The sequence below is a fragment of the Labeo rohita genome, unplaced genomic scaffold, assembly GCF_022985175.1.
Source record: "Labeo rohita strain BAU-BD-2019 unplaced genomic scaffold, IGBB_LRoh.1.0 scaffold_72, whole genome shotgun sequence".
In the NCBI taxonomy this organism is placed as follows: Eukaryota; Metazoa; Chordata; class Actinopteri; order Cypriniformes; family Cyprinidae; genus Labeo; species Labeo rohita.
In genome coordinates this window covers 492472-510836 of record NW_026129656.1, presented here as the reverse complement: position 1 = coordinate 510836, position 18365 = coordinate 492472, and the positions used below count along the sequence as shown (strand labels likewise).

General features: G+C 35.6%; 2 protein-coding genes across 4 annotated transcripts in view; both read left to right on the top strand.

Moving 5' to 3' along the window:
- The window catches only part of canx (calnexin), a 29048-nt gene extending 15978 nt beyond the window's left edge, over positions 1 to 13070 (top strand). For 2 of the 3 annotated variants that reach the window (XM_051104439.1, XM_051104438.1), the window contains 6 exons: positions 263 to 419; positions 1946 to 2161; positions 7679 to 7798; positions 7883 to 7988; positions 8110 to 8198; positions 10862 to 13070. In XM_051104439.1, coding sequence (XP_050960396.1) covers positions 263 to 419; positions 1946 to 2161; positions 7679 to 7798; positions 7883 to 7988; positions 8110 to 8198; positions 10862 to 10921 — 748 coding nt within the window. In that variant the 3' untranslated portion in view covers positions 10922 to 13070. The remainder of the gene's footprint in view (positions 1 to 262; positions 420 to 1945; positions 2162 to 7678; positions 7799 to 7882; positions 7989 to 8109; positions 8199 to 10861) is intronic. The other variant, XM_051104440.1, reaches the window with a different exon arrangement.
- A 2270-nt stretch (positions 13071 to 15340) lies between these two features.
- The window catches only part of maml1 (mastermind-like transcriptional coactivator 1), a 30425-nt gene continuing 27400 nt past the window's right edge, over positions 15341 to 18365 (top strand). The window contains exon 1 of the mRNA XM_051104437.1: positions 15341 to 16756. Coding sequence (XP_050960394.1) covers positions 16418 to 16756 — 339 coding nt within the window. The 5' untranslated portion in view covers positions 15341 to 16417. The remainder of the gene's footprint in view (positions 16757 to 18365) is intronic.

Genomic DNA, 18365 nt, shown 5'->3' with positions numbered 1-18365 from the left:
CAAATGAGCTGCATTGTAATGAACACAAAATCACACTTTATCATGTGAAAGTCTGAGCATTTATGAACTGAACGGTGGTGAAGTGAGCTGATTTTAATGAAGAAATTAGGACTCCTGGGGTGATGATCTAGATTTAATTTTCGTAATTATAGCCTTAACCAAGAGAGCAGCCGAAATAGAAATTTGAGGAGCACGTTGTGTGTGTGATTTTTCTTTCTTTGCCGCCCTCTGCCTGCACTACATCTGTGTTTGTCTCTTTTAGGGATGAGGATATGGATGGCGAGTGGGAAGCACCTCAGATCCCCAATCCCGCCTGTGAAACGGCCCCCGGCTGCGGTCCATGGGAGAGACCAATGATCGACAACCCCAACTACAAGGGCAAGTGGAAGCCACCAATGATTGACAACCCTAATTATCAGGTAATTAGCATTGTGTACAGCTCTGTTTGTGTTAATGTTTTCATTTGTTTTGTTTTTTGAAAATTAAAAGTGCAATAGATTGCAAATGCTTAAAAAGCTTGAGCATTTAAAAGGGTATTGAAATGGAGAGTCAATAGAGAAAATGTAGAAATTGTGTTGTAATAAGGAGATCATTGCATTGTGTGATCAGTAGACATGACTTTGTTTGACTGCAGTGCAGCATTGCAACATTTGATGCAGTGCAAGTAGTTCTAAATACAATGCTACAATCAAATTTTTCACGATTAATTAATCTTGGCAGCCGTTATAGTGAAAAAAACAGTAAAGTTTAGGAGTGTTCATTTACACTGAGGTACACAAACACGCCCCTTCCAACAGAGTGTTCGAATCAGAGGAATAAAATTAAGGTAGAAGATATTTATATTTATGTCTAAAGTATGATCGAAAACACTAAGATTATATGTGCAAATAATTAAAAAACAAAAAAAGCATTTTATTATCTCTTTAAAATGGCAGACAAAAAAACTTCAGGTTATAATAAATAAAATTTATCGTCCTCTGGTGTAAACCGTAAAATTATCATTATATGTATTATTCTTTTGTGAATGGGCCTTTACATGGGAGCAGTTCATTGTCAACTGTCCTTTAGAGTGGCTTGGTTCACAGTAAATGCTGTTTATCAACATTATTTAATGTGAAATTAATCACTTTATTTTTCTTTACAGTGAAATATTATAATAGTAATTTTTCTTATTGTTTTTATTAAGCAATAATAATATATATAATATTTTTATTTTATTGTATTAATATATTATTTATATTATTTTGTTAGTCATATTGCTGTTTAATCACAAACATTTTGCAAATTGTGTAAGCACAGCAAACCTGGATTTTCTAATTGTATTTTAGTGCTTTTTATATCTTGTTTTCAAGATTTCTCAGGAATACGTGACCCTGGACCACAAAACCTTGGTTAAGTAGCACGGGTATATTTGCAGGAATAGCCATCAATACATAGTATGGGTCAAAATTGTCGATTTTTCTTTGCCAAAAATCATTGGGATATTAAGTAAAGATCATGTTCCATAAAGATATTTTGTAAATTTCCTATTGTAAATGTATAAAAACTTTTTTTTATTATTATTATTAGCAGTATGCATTGCTAAAAACTTTAAAGGTGATTTTCTCAATATTTTGAGATTCCAGATTTTCAAATAGTTGTATCTCGGCCAAATATTATCATAACATCCCCATACATCAGTGGAGAGGTTTTTTTGTTCAGTTTTTAGATGATCTATAAATCTCAATTTCAAAACATTGACCCTTATGACTGGTTCTGTGGTCCTGGGCCACATATTAGTTTTTCCCCCAAATCATGCAGCCCTGTTACTAGAGATGTTTTCTGAGTCTGAGAGGTTTAGTAGTAGTGATTTAAACAAACTCTGAGTGTTGAACTTAAGGGTGTGACTCCTCCTGCGCATTTTCTTCTGAAAACAGGAAAGTCTAATCATTTGTTTATTTGTCAGGGAGTGTGGAAGCCCAGGAAGATCCCCAACCCAGACTTCTTTGAGGACCTGCACCCATTCCGTATGACTCCATTCAGCGCCGTTGGTCTGGAGCTCTGGTCCATGTCCTCGGATATCTTCTTTGACAACTTCTTCATCACCTCTGATCGTAATGTGGCCGAGCGATGGGCGGCTGATGGCTGGGGTCTGAAGAAAGCAGCTGAGGGAGCCGCTGAGGTATGACACATCTATATTTATCTCGCTCTTCTCTACCTTTCCTCCAGTCAAGTCCAATCAGTGAAATGAGAGCAGACAGTGAAGTAACAAAGGTACAGCCTCATCCAGTGCATTTTGCATGTAGAAAAATCAGCAATAGATTTATCAAAATGAAAAGCTGCAATGTGATTGGATTGCTTTGTTTCCTGGAGACAGTGTGCACAGGCTTTTATAATTACACCAGGAAGCAGAGTTTCTGGGGTGACACATTAAACACTTATGAGGAAGAATTAGTCACTGGATTTGCCAAGGTTTGTGAGGTTTATGGCGCAAGGTATTTATGTAAATTTTTAAAATGACGTGTTTTGTTAAAGTTCACTTAAAACACACAGTGACTTGGAATTCTTCTATGAGAAGCATTTTTTTAATTTCTGGATTAAAATTCAGTGCAGCATCCCTGAAGATCTCATGACTGTGTGTTAAAGTCAGCGAGTCACCTTAAATATGAAATAATTTGACTTTTTCATTACAGGGTTGTAGAAAGCCATATGGTTTTACTCCCAGGAAATTATAATATGAATTAATAATTCTTTTTGGGGGGATTAAGAATTTTTGATTAATAATGATTAAAACCTTTAAGTCATTTCTTCCATGTTTAAATTTTAATAGTAAATTTCATTTATTTGCCAAAAAATAAAATGTGTCATTTTTATTCATTAAAAGATAAATTATATCCATGGTTTATGTCTTCATTTGATAACCAGAAAAATTTAAATACACAACCGAGAATTTCTGAGGGTCAGAAGTTGTAAAATTGTATTTTGCTATTGTAAAAATCAATAAAAGTTGTTTTTATGCATTCAAATAATTAGACATGCTAAAACACAGAATTTGGTAACAATAAAACATACGGTGAGAAAAATAAAACATTTAATTAGCTCAAAACATAATTTTTGTTAAACTTTTAATAAACTGATGTTAAATTGTATAAGTTTCATGATTTTAATTAAGTAGCAGTGCTTTTTAATTAATAAAATTTAATCTAACCATTAAAAAGGAGTCCAGAAAAATTAAAATGGGAGGGAAAAAAAGGAATTTGGGAAAAAATAAAACAGAATTAGGGGGAAAAAAATGACAGATTTTTTTTCTTTTTTTTTATTTTAACCTAGATTTGTCCTTTTCACTCTTATTTGTTGTTGACCTCTATATTTTTTTTGCCAATAGTAAGAAGTCACGTTTCAGAATTCTTTTTTCTTCCTCATTTTTTTTTCTTTTTCTTTGTTTATTGTTTTCTTGACTCATGTTGGAAATGATGCCATGTGTGTTAGTTGAGCAGTGCTCTGGAAATCTGTTTCCACTTACTCTTGAGACTTTCTCACATGACACAGCCCAGGCAGTTCAACCAGCCACGTTCTTTCACAGGGCGTGGAACCGTGCAGCGGCCTGCTGTCTCCTCATCAACCCACACACACACACACACACACACAATACATTTGATCCGTCTTTCCAGTACGCATCTCTCTTAAAAACGCACACAGCGAGACTGCAGCTCCTTGTACCTCTGAGCCGTTCACTCACCCCACATTTGACCTCTGAATCTCTACACTAGAGGAAGTAGCATGCAGTAAATATCTGCCCAGGACTCAATATGAGCCGCCACTGTGACCTAATCCCTGGGTTCATGCATGATGAATTTCTGGCTGTCTGAAACTTTAAGTGACCTTTTCACTGACATGCACCTTAAAATTCAAAATGTTTCAAAATGTTTCAAAATGTTTCAAGTGAAACATTCTCTTCTCACAATTCTATTAAATGTTTAACAAAAATTACATTTTTAGAGCCCTGTTATTTTTTTCTAAATTCTGTTTAAATGGTTGAATTAAAATGTAATAATCAAGAGCTAGGGCCCTATGATTTCCACGATGCAGAAAATGCGTACAGAATCATGGAATCCAGTCATAAAAATGGAATTTACAGTTTAACACGTAATGTCATTGAATTTATGTAAGTTTGGACTAATTAATCAAAAGTAGTTCATTACACTTAAATCAAATCGCAATATGGACTAGTATCTGTAAATATTAAGCCGCAAAAAGACTAATTAAATATGAATTCTGCATGTTCTGCATGTTCTGCATGTCTCCCGGTCTGAATGAATGAATGATCGCTGTTCAGATGATTTGCTACCCTGTCAGATTTTGCTACCTCCCATTAAAACGGATGGTAGCATAACTCGACAGCGAAAAATGCTACCTATCAGATTTTGCTTTCACCATGATATTAATGTGGTGTGAGGCTTTATTAACGTGTACACCTACCCCAACCCTAAACTGAACCTTACAGTATGAAAAATACAGTGTTGGTAGTGAGGCTTAGTTTTGTTTACTACACGTTCTGAAGTGCTCTTGATACTCGCGGTGATTTCAGGGTCTGCCGTCTCATTAAATGAGGATATAAATACATGAACAACATCTCCAGAACTGCTCTGAGAGTCACTTTATGAACATTTTGCCATTTCATTTGAGTGAAACTAGCATCATATTGTATAAACACCGAAATCTAAAGGAATTCATGACAACCCGTCAAAATAAAAGTTTGGTTTACTTGTAAACTTGAAATAGGCATATTTTACTATTTCATGAAATGTACATCATACTACTACTACTACTACTGTTGAAAAAAATAATCAAACTTTATTTTAAGAAATAATCAAACAATATTTCTTCCACGTATGAATTTTTTTAGTAACTCCCATTTTTTTCCCAAAAATAAAATGTTTAATTTTCATTCATTAAAAGATAAATTATATCAACATTTTATGCCTTTATTTGATAACCAGAAAAATTTAAATACACAACAGAGAATTTCTGAGGGTAAAAAAAAAAAAAAAAAATTCCATTGTATTTTGCTATTGTGAAAATCAAAAGTTGTTTTTATGCATTCAAATAATTAGACATGCTAAAACACAAAATTTGGTAACAATAAAACATAAGGTGAGAAAAAATAAAACATTTAATTGAGTCTAAACATGTAGTTTTTGTTAAACTTTTAATAAACTGATGTTAAATTGTTTTCATGATTTTAATTAATTAGACATGCTTTTTGATTTAATAAAATTTAATTTAACCATTTAAAAAAGGAGTCCAGAAAAATTAAAATGGAAAAAAAACGGAATTTGGGGAAAAAATAAAATGGATTTCATAGGGCCCTATCCAAAGCCATGGATTGAATTCATACTTTTTTTTTTTCTTTTTTTTTTTTACCCCTTTAATAATTTAGTTAAATTACAGTAGTATGATTTATTTTTTTTTCTTAATCTTATTTATCTTAATCTTATGAAGTAATAAAACATTAGCAATTTAATCTCTTAAAATGTAGTGTAGTGTGGTTTACTGTTCATTCAGAGTTTTACAACAAGTTACAAAGTAGTTGTACAACCCTACTTTTGGTTTATTACAAATTTGCCCGGTTCTGTGTTATTACTGGGTTCTGCATTTTAATTACGGTTTTCTATTTGAATATATTTTAAAATGTAATGTATTTCTATGATTTCAAAGATGAATTTTTAGGATCATTACTCCAGTCACATGATCCTTCAGAAATCCTTCTAATATTCTGATTTGCTGCTCAAAAAACATTTTTTATTGTTGCTATTATGTTAAAAACAGCTGAGTAGATTTTTTTTTTTTTTTTCAGGTTTCTTGTAATAGAAATTTCAGAAAAACAGCATTTATCTGAAATAAAATCTTTTGTAACATTATAAATGTCTTTATCATCACTTTTGATCAATTTAAGGCATCCTTGCTTCATTGCTAAAGCATCATTGCTAAATAAATACTCCAAGCTTTTGTATGGTATAGTGTATAATGTTCCAAAAGCCTTTTATTTCAGATAAATGCTTATCTTTGCATCTTTCTATTCATTAAGAATCCTGAAAAACAGGTACTCAACTGTTTTAAATATTGATAATAATAAAATCAGCAAATTAGCGTATTATAATTATTTCTGAAGGATCATGTGACACTGAAGATGGAGTAATGATGCTGAAATAAATTACATTTTAAAATGTATTCAAATAGAAAGTAGTTATTTTACATGGTAAAAATATTTCACAATATTACTGCTTTTGCTGTATTTTGGATCAATCCAATGCAGGCTTGGTGAGCAGAAGAGACTTCGTCTTTAAAAAAAACATTAAAAGTCTTACTGTCCAAAAACTTTTTACTGGTAGTGTGTATATATAGCAGGGCTCTCAGTTAGACACCGTCAAAAAGATGATGTGTGAACTGAAAACATGGTGCGGTTTGGTTTTAAAACTCCGTTCCAGAAGAGGGAATATTTGAGATGTAGTCTTTTTTTAAGATTATCAGGCAAATCTGTTTCTTCCATCTTCAGCAAAGCCATGAGCAGGGCGTGGCGACCAATCAGAGGGCAGCGCAGGTCTTTTTCAGAAGTAAATTCCAGTGTGGGGTCTCTCTCTGAGGCAGATTGTGGATCCCAAGGGAATGTCTCTGGCTGTGTCGGTGTGCTGGAAGGCACCGCTGAGCACCCTGTACTCTGGGATTAGCTGTTTTTTGGCCAGCTTTCATGAGAATTCATACTGTGCAAATGCCTTTTGCCCCAAAGGTGGATTCCAGGCATGCCTTGCATGTTAAACTCGAGGGCCAGCTCTGTCGCTGGCTAAAGGACCTAACAGAAGCCTGTGGGTTTTTGTCTGAGTGGCTTCATGCTTTGATTGTGGTCTGTGTAATCAGCCATGATGACTTTGTCACAGCAACATTCAGTCAGGACAGAAGTCTGTTGCCTCAGTGTGACTGCGACTGAACTCTTTACCACATGTCCAAACGATGCACACTTGGTTTGGAGTGTTTACAGCGGTTAACTTAAAGGGATAGTTCACCCAATAATAGTCATCATTTACTCACCCTCATCTTGTTCCAAACCCATAAGACTTTAGTTCATATTCAGATCAAAAGATTTAATCTGTCCTTTATTCCTATATAATTCCTTTATTTGTGTTATGAAGATGAATGAAAGTCAGTTTTGAATCATTGATTTCAAACTATGCCAGGCTATATCCAGGGATGGGCAGTATTTCAGAAATGCATGTATTTAAAATACAAAATACTATTTTGCATTTAAATACATTTAATCTTAGTATTTTTGTTTTTTCAAAATACATAAAATACTTTTTGCCAATCAACCTCTTTATTAGACTGCTGATTTCCTGTATCAACAAGTATACAAACTACTAAGATAAAATGTATTTAAATACAAAATACATTTAACTTTTTCCAGAGGTATTAAAATACAAAATAGTATTCCAAATACATGTATTTGATTCAATTTTTTGTTTATTGTTTTACTATATGACTACTATATAAAAAATACTATATATATTTTTTTGTCTTTGGGTCATGCAAATCCTGATTAATAGTGTTGAAAATGGCATTTAAAAAAAAAAGTTGTGCTTGTAGATTGGTTGTAGGAGACTCTTGTACAAGTGTGTAAAATAATTACATTTGTATGTGTTCACAGCCCGGTCTGGTGAATCAGATGATAACAGCTGCTGAAGAGAGACCCTGGCTCTGGATCGTCTACGTCCTGACTGTGGCTCTGCCTCTGGTGCTCATCATTGTCTTCTGCTGCACTGGAAAGGTAAATGTGTGTCATTTAAAGTAGCCTGACCTTAATGTATGGATCTGTGAATCTGTAGAATAAATGTCGTCCTGTGCCTTACAGAAGAGCTCAGCTCCCACATCTGCTGCTGAGTACAAGAAGACAGATGAACCGCAACCAGATGTGAAGGAGGAAGCTGAGGATGAGGAAGATAAGGAAGAAGAAACAGGTCTGATAGATAAACGTCACACAACACATACAACTTTTTCTTTCCTTCTTTCTTTCTTTAGTTCTTTGTTTTTGACCTTGTGAAGGTCGAGTTTTTTAATTCAGTGTTGTTCTTCCTTCAGAAACAAAGAAGAGTGAAGAAGAGGACTCCACAGGAGAAGCAGAGGAGGCCGCAGGGAGCGACAATAAAGACGACAACTCATCTAATGAGGTAGAACATCTTTAGCTACTAGAAACCCATTGGAAGTGTTACATTTCGAGACTTCATAAGCAAATGTTGTTGTTTAGATTCCATAGCAACGGGATTTTAAAAAAGTTACAAAAAAGGTTACAGAAAAACATGATGTGGATTTGGAAGATCTGGTTTATTTTAGCAAATCAATTTGTCATCTCACATAAGTCTTCAGCAGCATTTTACATGTTTGTGTAAATTAGGGTGATTTTAGGTGTGTTACAGATGATGTACTCACCTGTTGTCATCCAAGATGTTCATGTCTGTCTTTCTTCAGTCATAAAGAAATTGTTTTTGAGGAATGTTCTTCATGTAGTGGACTTTAATTGTGCCTGCAAGAACTTCCAAAATGCAGTTTAAATGCAGCTTCAAGGGGCTCCAAATGATCCCAGACGAGGAATAAGTATATTATCTAGCGAAACGATTGGTCCTTTTCTTTTAAAAAAAAAAAAAAAAAAAAAAAAAAAAAAAATGTGTATACTTTTTAACCTCAAATACTCATCTTGTCCAGCTCTGCGTGTACTCTGTGCACTCCGGTTCAATACATTTAGGGTATGTCGAAAAACTCCCATCTCATTTTCTCCCCCGACTTCAGAATGATCCTACATTGCTGCAAAAGTACCGACCCAGTGTTTACAAAGTGAACATGCAAAGAAGGTGAAATGCCCTTTACAATAAAAGGTAAAACAGCAATGCAGGATGATTTTGATTTTTAAAAATGAGATAGGAGTTTTTGAATCTACCCTAACTGTCTTAAACGGGACTGCACAGAGTACGCATACCCAGCTAGACAAGGTGAGAATTTGAGGTTAAAAAGTGTGTAAGTGTATTTATTTATTTTTTTTAAATGACAGATCGTTTTGCTAGATACTTATTCCATGGCTGGGATCATTTAGAGCCATTTGAAGCGTCACTGAAACTGCATTTTGGAAGTTCAGATTCAGATTCACCATTGAAGGCCACTATATGGAGATAATTCCTGAAATGTTCTCCTCAAAAACATAATTTCTTTACGACTGAACAAAGAAAGACATGAACATCTTGGATGACAATGGGGTGAGTACATTATCTGTAAATTTTAGTTCTGGGAGTGAACTACTCCTTTAATGTTAATGTTACTTAGTTTTTTGCACAAAAGAACAAATATGTGGAAAATGATTATTTTCAACCCTCATTCTGAACCTCTCTCAGCAACAGGCTGGTTTTAAGGGAAGGGTCCTTCAGAATTTCAGTCAGTAATCAGCCACTGTTATGATTTGCTAACATAATTTCATAGGAAACGGTATCAACGCCCCCTCGCTATTGCATGTTGTAAGTGTTTTGACAATATAATCAAAATAAAATGGTCATTTCCAGACAAAGCAATATGAAATCATTTACTTATGGTTTGATGCAGCTGCAGTCAGATCTAGTTCTGCTTCATCTCTCAGCATGAACTCTTTGTGAACTCTGCATTACACTGTGCCCCGTTTACAAAACAAAATGCTCCGATCAGTCCTCTGACATTATCCAGGATGCCATTAAAAATAACCTATCCACTTGTTCCTGATGCTGGGAGATAGCGGCAGTGATTTTTAATTTCTATTTGCTTTTGACGCTACGCAACACTCATTCAGTGACTGAACACTGGTAGGCGGGGCTTATGGTAATGTCTTGCTCTGGAGCCGGTGTTTATGCTGGTGATGTCACCTTGCGCCATTGGATCCAAAACGAGCTGTATTTGGAGATAGATTAAATAAATGCTTTGTTTATAATGAAGAGGACGTCTTAAGCTATGAAATTTGCAGGATGTTTTAATGGTACAAAGACCTCTTGTATGCCAAAAGATCCAGGCAAATTTGATTTCTCATATCATCACCCACTTTAATGTCATTTAATTTTCCCCAGATTGATGTTGTCTGAATAGAGATCCTGATCTGTTTGTTCTGGATAAGGTGTTTTTTGGTAAACACAGACGTTGTGTGGTAATTTGATTGCTGTCCAAATCCACATTTATGATTTGACAATATAGGATCAGTCTAAGAGTAGTAAATCCTTTTTGACCAGTGCCAAGAACTGTACAGTAACTGTTGCGTTTCACATTTTAAACATGGTCACTTTTTTATTACTAAAATAACAGAACATGATTACAAGAATCAGCTGCTTCCAAAAAAAAAAAAAAAAGGAAACTGAACAATATTGTGAGAACGTTTAAAATAAGTAAAACTGTAAATTTTTTAAATGTATATTGCATACATTTATACAAAATAGAGTTTGCATGACTAGTCGACCAAGTAGTCAGATCAAGTGTTAACTTATTTTTGCTGATTTCCACATATAAAAATGACATGCATGGAAGTATAAAATGTCATTTAAACTACTGAGCATCAAATTTCCTATTATTAAATGGGATATTTTATAAACGTTAAACATGTGACCAAGTGCATTTCTGCATTTTAATAGGATCTTAAATCATCATCTGCACAAATTTTATCACGAGGTGCCATGCAAATTTATTTTTATAGACCCCATGAAAAACAATTACGGTCCAAGTAGGGCTTAGAGTTGATTGATTGAGAAATGCATTGCAAATTATTTTGACCAAAAAACATTATTTCGCTACTTTTGTTGACTGACATTTTCTCCTATTGTGTCTTGTGTAGAAATCAGAGGACGACATTCTGAGAAGGTCTCCCAGAAACAGGAAATCAAGAAAGGACTAATGGACTTCCTAAACCTGCTGAAAGTGCAAAAGTTTCTTTCCTCATGCATATCCCAACATCCCTCTCCTCCTGCTCCATCTTTCTTCCCCTTACTCCCACATTCCCTCCTTCCCCGTACTACTACTTCATCCTTTCCGCCGTGATGACGGTCAGAGCGAAACGGTGCGGTCCACCAATCGACCAGCAGCTGAACGAACACCTCTTCAAGTGGCCTCGAGGATGTTGATGGTTACCACGGTGATGATGGCTCTCAAATAGAATAGAAACTTTCTCCGTAACTAAAAAGGAAACGCAATCTTTGTTACCATTCCTGAACTGTGAATCTGACGATTGCGTAAAAATCCCGTTCCTACTCTCAGCTGTCTCACACATACACACTTCCAGACAGTGTTCCTGAACCCTAATTACATGACCACACTATGGCACACTTGGTATTGTAAGGTTTACAGGCCAACAGCTTTATTCCTTTGTTATAGAATTACTCAAGAAGCCATAGGCAATAGGAGATTGATTGGATATATTCATTATAAACTATACAATTTGCCACTCGATCGCTTGGATATACAGCTAGGTTTTAACGTATAAATGAGATGTTTTCATTATTTTCTAATATGTGAGGTTCATCATTTTGTCATGGCGTAGACTGGGCGTCCAGTAAAAGGCCAAACCATGACCTTAATGCAGCCAGATGTGGTGCACGTGCTCAGTAAGGTATCCAGGGAGAATGCCAGTTAGATTCGTAGGTTCTAGTGTACTGCCTTACTTGTAGGACAAGATTTGCTAATTTTTTTTTCTGTGAATGTACTGTGAGTTTCGTCTGTTTTGTTTTTGTTTTTTTTCTTCATTTGTTTTTGCTATTCAAATGGACTTTTTACTAAATCATGGATTGCTGTACAAATGTGTTTTCTGGTCTTGAACTGATGTAGATTCTAACCTGTTCAGCCCAATAACAGGACGATTGACCGTTTTTACTTGGAAACTTTTACTATCTTGCCCTGATTTATTTGTCTGATTGTAACTGTTGAATCTTTTCTCGCTGTGATGTCATATCCTGTACAGCCAATATTAGCAGCAGCAGCAGCAGCTTCGCATTTCATTGAACCAATTATGTTCACACCACATTAGAACGAGGACTAAGTGACAGTTTAATGTAAGGCATTTCCAATTCAAATGTTTGAGGGTGAATCTCATGTCATGTTTCAACCTGAAGGCAAAAGAAAAAAAAAGTCAGTTTTTCCCCTATTTTAAGACAGTGAACGTAGAACCAGATGTTGCATTGCTGTAATACGTTTCGTATTTTTTTATTGTAATGGCAGTACAACAAATACCATTATGTATAAATACTTTATAAGTAAATTTTGTGAAATATATGGTTATCCTTTGCATTTTTGGTGTGAAATGTGACATGGACATTTAATGAGATTCACCTTTTGAAAACTCTGTTTTCTAGTAAGTGTCACTCAAAGAGAAAACATGGAAAGACAAGAGAACAAGGTCCTGGGTGTAAAGCAAGCTGTTGAAGTCATTTCCTCAACCATTTTATGCTGACTCCGCTCCTAAATACTTGACCCCAAAGATATGAAAAAGGCACTATTAGGGGCTTACCCTGATTTAAGGTAAACTAGCGTATGTAGTTCTGCTAGTATTCTTGAAGTTACTTCTTTATACTCTCAATATGGCAAACCGGCCTCATCTGTTCCTAATCCATCGAAGCAGTTTGGTGAGATGCCGTAATGTGAGCTCTACCCCAAGACTAATGAAGAGTTGGCACTTTCAAAGGTAACTGAGAAAATCAAATCACACATATAGGCCAATATCTGCTGCTCTGCTCCTAATATTTCATTTTGCTGCCTCTGATGGGCACGGTCTCCAACTGTAAATGTCCTGTCTGTACACCTGTGTTTTGGGCTGTTTTTGTCTTTTTTTTTTCTTTGTCTTTTGGATTAACATTATTTCACAAATGTAGGTAATTAATAGTGTGATTGGATAGAAGGATGGAAAAGCAACGGATTGAGTGATTTACTGGCATCGTTGTTGTGAAATTGAGATCGTGAGTCTGGGTGATGATTCTGGTCTTGCTGGGACGGTTTGGGAAAAATCCATCATGTTACTCACAGACTAAAATAAAATAATGATTTGATGAACGAGAGATGTGTGTTACTCTGTGAATTTTTTTTTTTTTTTTTTTTTTTTTTTTTTTGATGTTTTCTGAGCGTGGCTTCAAGTGGAAATAGGGTTTTTCAACAGGCTTTCTTTATTCTGAGACATTTTTGGTGAATCTGGTTAAAGAATGTTTCTAGGTTGTATTTTCCAACACTCAAAAGAAATAATGAATCATCATTAAGAGTTTTGCATTCTGATATTTTTTGACAATTTATTATATTACATTTCCCTCCAAAATGTATATTGCAGTAATGCAGATTAAAAAATTAAAGAGTGAAGTATTTATAAAGTAACATTTTTGGAGAGGCAATGTGCTTAGATGTCATTAAGTGTGAATGCAATTAATATTAATGGTCTTAAAAATACATTTATTTCTCTTTATGCCTAATGTAATATTTTATTTTGATTTTGAGGTGACATATTACCAGAACTTTTTATGTGAAATTCAACCTTTTATTTTTTTTTTTTTTTAAGTGTTTAGGCCTATCTGCATGAGTGTATTAAGGACATTGGTCAATGATTCAGTGTCTGAGTGTCAGCCTCTTTTAGAGAACTTCATCTGTATGTATGAAAAATGGATATGAAATTGTCTTTTGATTTTGATAATGACATGCTGTGATGAACAAAAAGCAATGTATAAAAATGATGTGGGAAAAAAAAGTGTTATAATAATAACTTTTTTTTATTGCTCCACTGCACCTGCTTATCAAAAGTCCCAAAAGTATTGACAGATGTGCTTCCCCAATCAGACATGCATGAATTAAGACCAAAGGTGTTGTGAAATAACTCCCATGTGACTTTGCATACTTACTATACTTTAAAAGTGGACCTAGAAGGATAAGCAGTTAAGTGGCCTCCAAAGATATTTGGACACTTAAATCACTGCAAAGAAGTTTGTTTGGTGTAAAATAAAATGATAAATGGTTCAAAATCAAGACAAAATAAAGGAGATTAACTACACCTATTCTTTCTCTGCTTTAACACCTATGTTATGTGAACTTGAGGGGAACTTGAATAATGCATTTACTAAACATCACTTTATTTATTTATTTTTTTTATTACTTTATATTTTTAAAGAAAAGCACAAGACACTTCAAGGCACAATACAAGTATCAAATTGTTACAGAACTAAGAAAGTGGAGGGAAAAAACAGACAAATATGTTTTAAAAAATCATGCAGAAATTAAGTGAAGTTAGAATTGAGATATAAAAAAACATTGCAGATATTTTATAATCTAATATAAGGAGGCTTATACATTAATATGACTGAAGTGTTTAGATTTGTAGGCCACTCAATATAGTCAAGGATAACTAAAATATAAAACTCTAAATATAAAGAATCAGGTCCATCACTATCTTTCTGTTATATGTTGCCACTGTTAAGCCTTGCTGCACACAGGAGAATCATATCCAAAAAGGTACTCAATTCTTTAAAAATAGCCCTTGGAGATGCAAACGTACAGCTCAGCAGTTATGAGATTATAAGGGAGGGCTATTTTTGGGGAGTGATAGCCCTGTGAGTTACATAATTTGGTTTTACACAATCAGAGCAGCCCATGGACTTGTGGTGGAGACTGAAAGCAAGCTGAAAAGCTTCCTGTTATTTTTCCCCCAAAATAATTTTTTTAATGTTTTCATTAACCAAAAAAAAAAAAAAAAAAAAAAAAAAAAAAAAAGCAAACTGATGAAAGGGGAATACCCCAGTCTAAACAAAAAGCATAAAATCACATGAAAAGAAGCTGCTGCCTGGAACACGGTTTACAGCTCAGGTAATAACCAGGTCATAACCGCTTTACAACCTGTAATGCATGTAGTCAACTAGTCTACAAGTTAGACAGAGCAGACAGAAAATTACATATAACTGAAATATCATATAATCAGTTCCAAAAAAAAGTCCTCACAGGAGTGCATAAATAAATAGATATTTGGTTAAATATCATAGTATAATGACCATATTTTCTGACAAAATACTTAAGTTAATATACTTGTTACTGTAAAATGATAGTGGTGGCTAAAAAGATTTGCCAATCTATCTATCTATCTATCAATCTATCAGTTTTTCACTTTAAATCTTCTGGCTTAAAAAAAGAACTTTCTTTTTCATAGTTATAAATAATAAGTGCTCTATTAACGTGGTTTCCCGAGAACAATAAGGCATCACATCTGCTGAAGAATGTTTCGGTATTTTGAGTTCACAGTGAGAGTTTGTGATTGCCCGAGTGATCTGTCACTCACATCGCGTGGATAAAACAGAGGAAAAAAGAAAAAAAAATAGTTACAAGATGGCGACCAACAACTGCCTGAACACTGGAAAACAATAGAGACAGCGCAGTAGGGCAGAGTTTATTTCTCTATCGTTGGCTTTTTCTTTTTCGTGTCGACTCAAAGCGGGGGACAGTAGTTGGTTGTGTGTACTTTAAGACTTTTGAAGCAGATTTGGAAGAACGTGAGTTTATAATGCTTTGTTTGAGGGCTAGTTAGCAGGCAGGCTAAGCTACATCCGTAGCTGTAATGTAACTGTGAGGATCAGCTGTTAGCCGCACTGCTACTTTAAAAGTTACTTTTACTAGTAAAACTCACTCGTAACTCTCCGAGTTTGTGTTTTTTGGGCCGAATGGATGTACTGTGTGCGCTTTTATCCACCACTTTCTAACCTTTCGTCGATAGGTTTTTACCTCAAGTACGTCTTTTGTCAAACTTCAACTGTGAGGCGAAAAAATGCACGTTTATTTTTAAATTGTTGCTGAAAGTTTCGCGACAAGAAAGAAAAAACGATTTAACGACGTGGTGTATGCGTAAATATAAACGGGAGGTGAATCTTCAAGGGTTTGAAGTTTTCAAAAAGAGATTCCTTAAGTAAAAGTTTTGAACTTTCCTGTAATCTTAAACTTTACTGTAAATTATATACGTGTCTAAACAAATGTAACTTTTAAGATGCAAAAGTTATTAGTGTCAGTCAAAGGTTTCATTCATAAAATCGTAGTTTTTACTTCATTCTGGTCTGTGTCAGGACTCCCGGCTTGAATATAGTTATATAAGAAAGACTGTTCAGTGATTTTGTGCCGTCGTTTGTGTCGCTTAGTTAAAAGGAAACTTTGATTGGAGTTTTTGCGTTTGGACTTTTTTTTTTGTTTTGAGTATAAGCGCACACGTCTGAACTATGTGCCATTTCTTTTGTTGTATAAGGAGGCAGATAGTGATAAAAATGGAGGCAGTTGAGTGTGTTTTGTAAAGACACACGCACGCACACACTCTGAAACAGCACGATCAGTCCTGCGAGTTGTGCTGGTATCCGGAGACTCGAGTGAGTTTATAAACACGCTGTTGTTCTGGATGATGGCGGATTTCGTGGTGCCGCGGCACAGCGCGGTGATGGAACGGCTGCGGCGGCGGATCGAGCTCTTCCGGCGGCATCACACGGGCTGTGAGAACCGCTATGATAGCACGGCCATGGAGCGGCTGGAGATGGAGAGACAGCAGACGTTCGCGCTGCATCAGCGCTGCCTGCAGACCAAGGCCAAGCGCTCGAACAAGCACAGGCAGCCGCCGGCGGCGGCGAGCGCGGACCCGGCGGGGCAGAGAGGGACGGGCGGAGGGGGCACCAGCGCGGAGCTAGCGGACGGAGGAAGCGGAACGCCCGGGGAGCAGAGCAGGAACAGCACGCTGATCGCGGTAGGTCTATGGGAAATGAGTCACGATGCCTCTGTAGAGCTGATGACTTAACAATTGCAGGTTCAAACCTCACGTGTATTCATTTAGAAACCATTACTATTGAGTTCACTTCAGGAGGACTTGAGAAGTAAGAAGTGTGTTGCAAGTTACTTCGGACTTCTTAAATGACAATAATGAGCTAGACAGCAGTCTGAATACCTGAAAATTCATTAAGCTGCTTGAATCCACGTGCTGATCTCGGAGCATCGGTAAGTTTGAGGTGCTTCGGCAGGTGTGTGTGTGTTCGAGCAGCTGAAGTCGCATGGCTGCATCAGCATCAACAGCGGTCAGATCATGTGACCGTGACAGGAGCACGCGTCTTGCACATGTCACACGAGCTGCGTTCTGTTCGCTGTGTGCCACAGATGTTTTAGAGGGAAGATCAATGAATGATCACCTCATGGCCTGGTTTGTTTTTGGAGCGTGCATTGCATTTGCTGCACTTTCCAAACCTTAAGACTGACTGAAGCTTTCAAAACATCCCTGCTTATAGTTTTCTTTGAATGCAGCCCTGAAAGACTTCAAGTCATTTAATAACAAAATGGTAAACCAAAGAATAGTGCATAAATACTTTTCTTCGGTTTGAAAAATGGCTAGCACTTTACAATAATGTTCATTAGTTAAAGGAGAAGTCCATTCCCAGAACAAAAATTTACAGATAATTTACTTACCCTTTTGTCATCCAAGATGTTCATGTCTTTCTTTCTTCAGTCGATAAGAAATTATGTGTCTTGAGGAAAGCATTCCCAAATTTTTCTCCATATAGTGGACTTCAATGGTGCCCCCAAGTTTGAACCACCAAAATGCAGCTTCAGATGGCTCTAAATGGGTCTCATCTTGCAAAACGATCTGTCATTTTCGAAACAAATTGACAATTTATTTACTTATTAACCTCAAACGCTCGTCTTGTCTAAGTCTGCGTGAACTGTATTTTTCTGGTTCAATACAGACAATACAGTTAGGGTATGTCGAAAAACTCCCCTCTTCTTTTTCTTTCCCAACTTCAAAATCGTCCTACATCACTGCAGAAGTACCAACCCATTGTTTACAAAGAGAATATCAAATGCCCTTAACAAGAAAAGGTAAAATGGCGATGTAGAAGAAGAAAATGAGACATACCCGTATTGTGTACTGTATTGACCCGGATTACACAGACTATGCATCGCAGACCTAGACAAGACAAGCATTTGAGGTTAAAAAGTAAATAAATTGTCAGTTTGTTTCTAAAAAATGACCAATCGTTTCGCTAGATAAGACCCTTCTCCTCGACTGGGATCGTTTAGAGCCATTTTAAGCTGCATATAAACTACATTTTGGAAGTTCAAACTTGGGGGCACCATTGAAGTCCACTATATAGAGAACAATTTGTTTTCCTCAAAAAACAATTTCTTATTGACTGAAGAAAGAAGGACATGAACATCTTGGATGACAAGGGGGTGAGTAAATTATCTGTAAATTTTTGCTCTGGAAGTGGACTTCTCCTTTAACATGAACTATGAATGAACAATACTTTTACAGCATTTATTAATCTTTGTTAATTTTAGCATTTACTAATGCTTTAATAAAATCA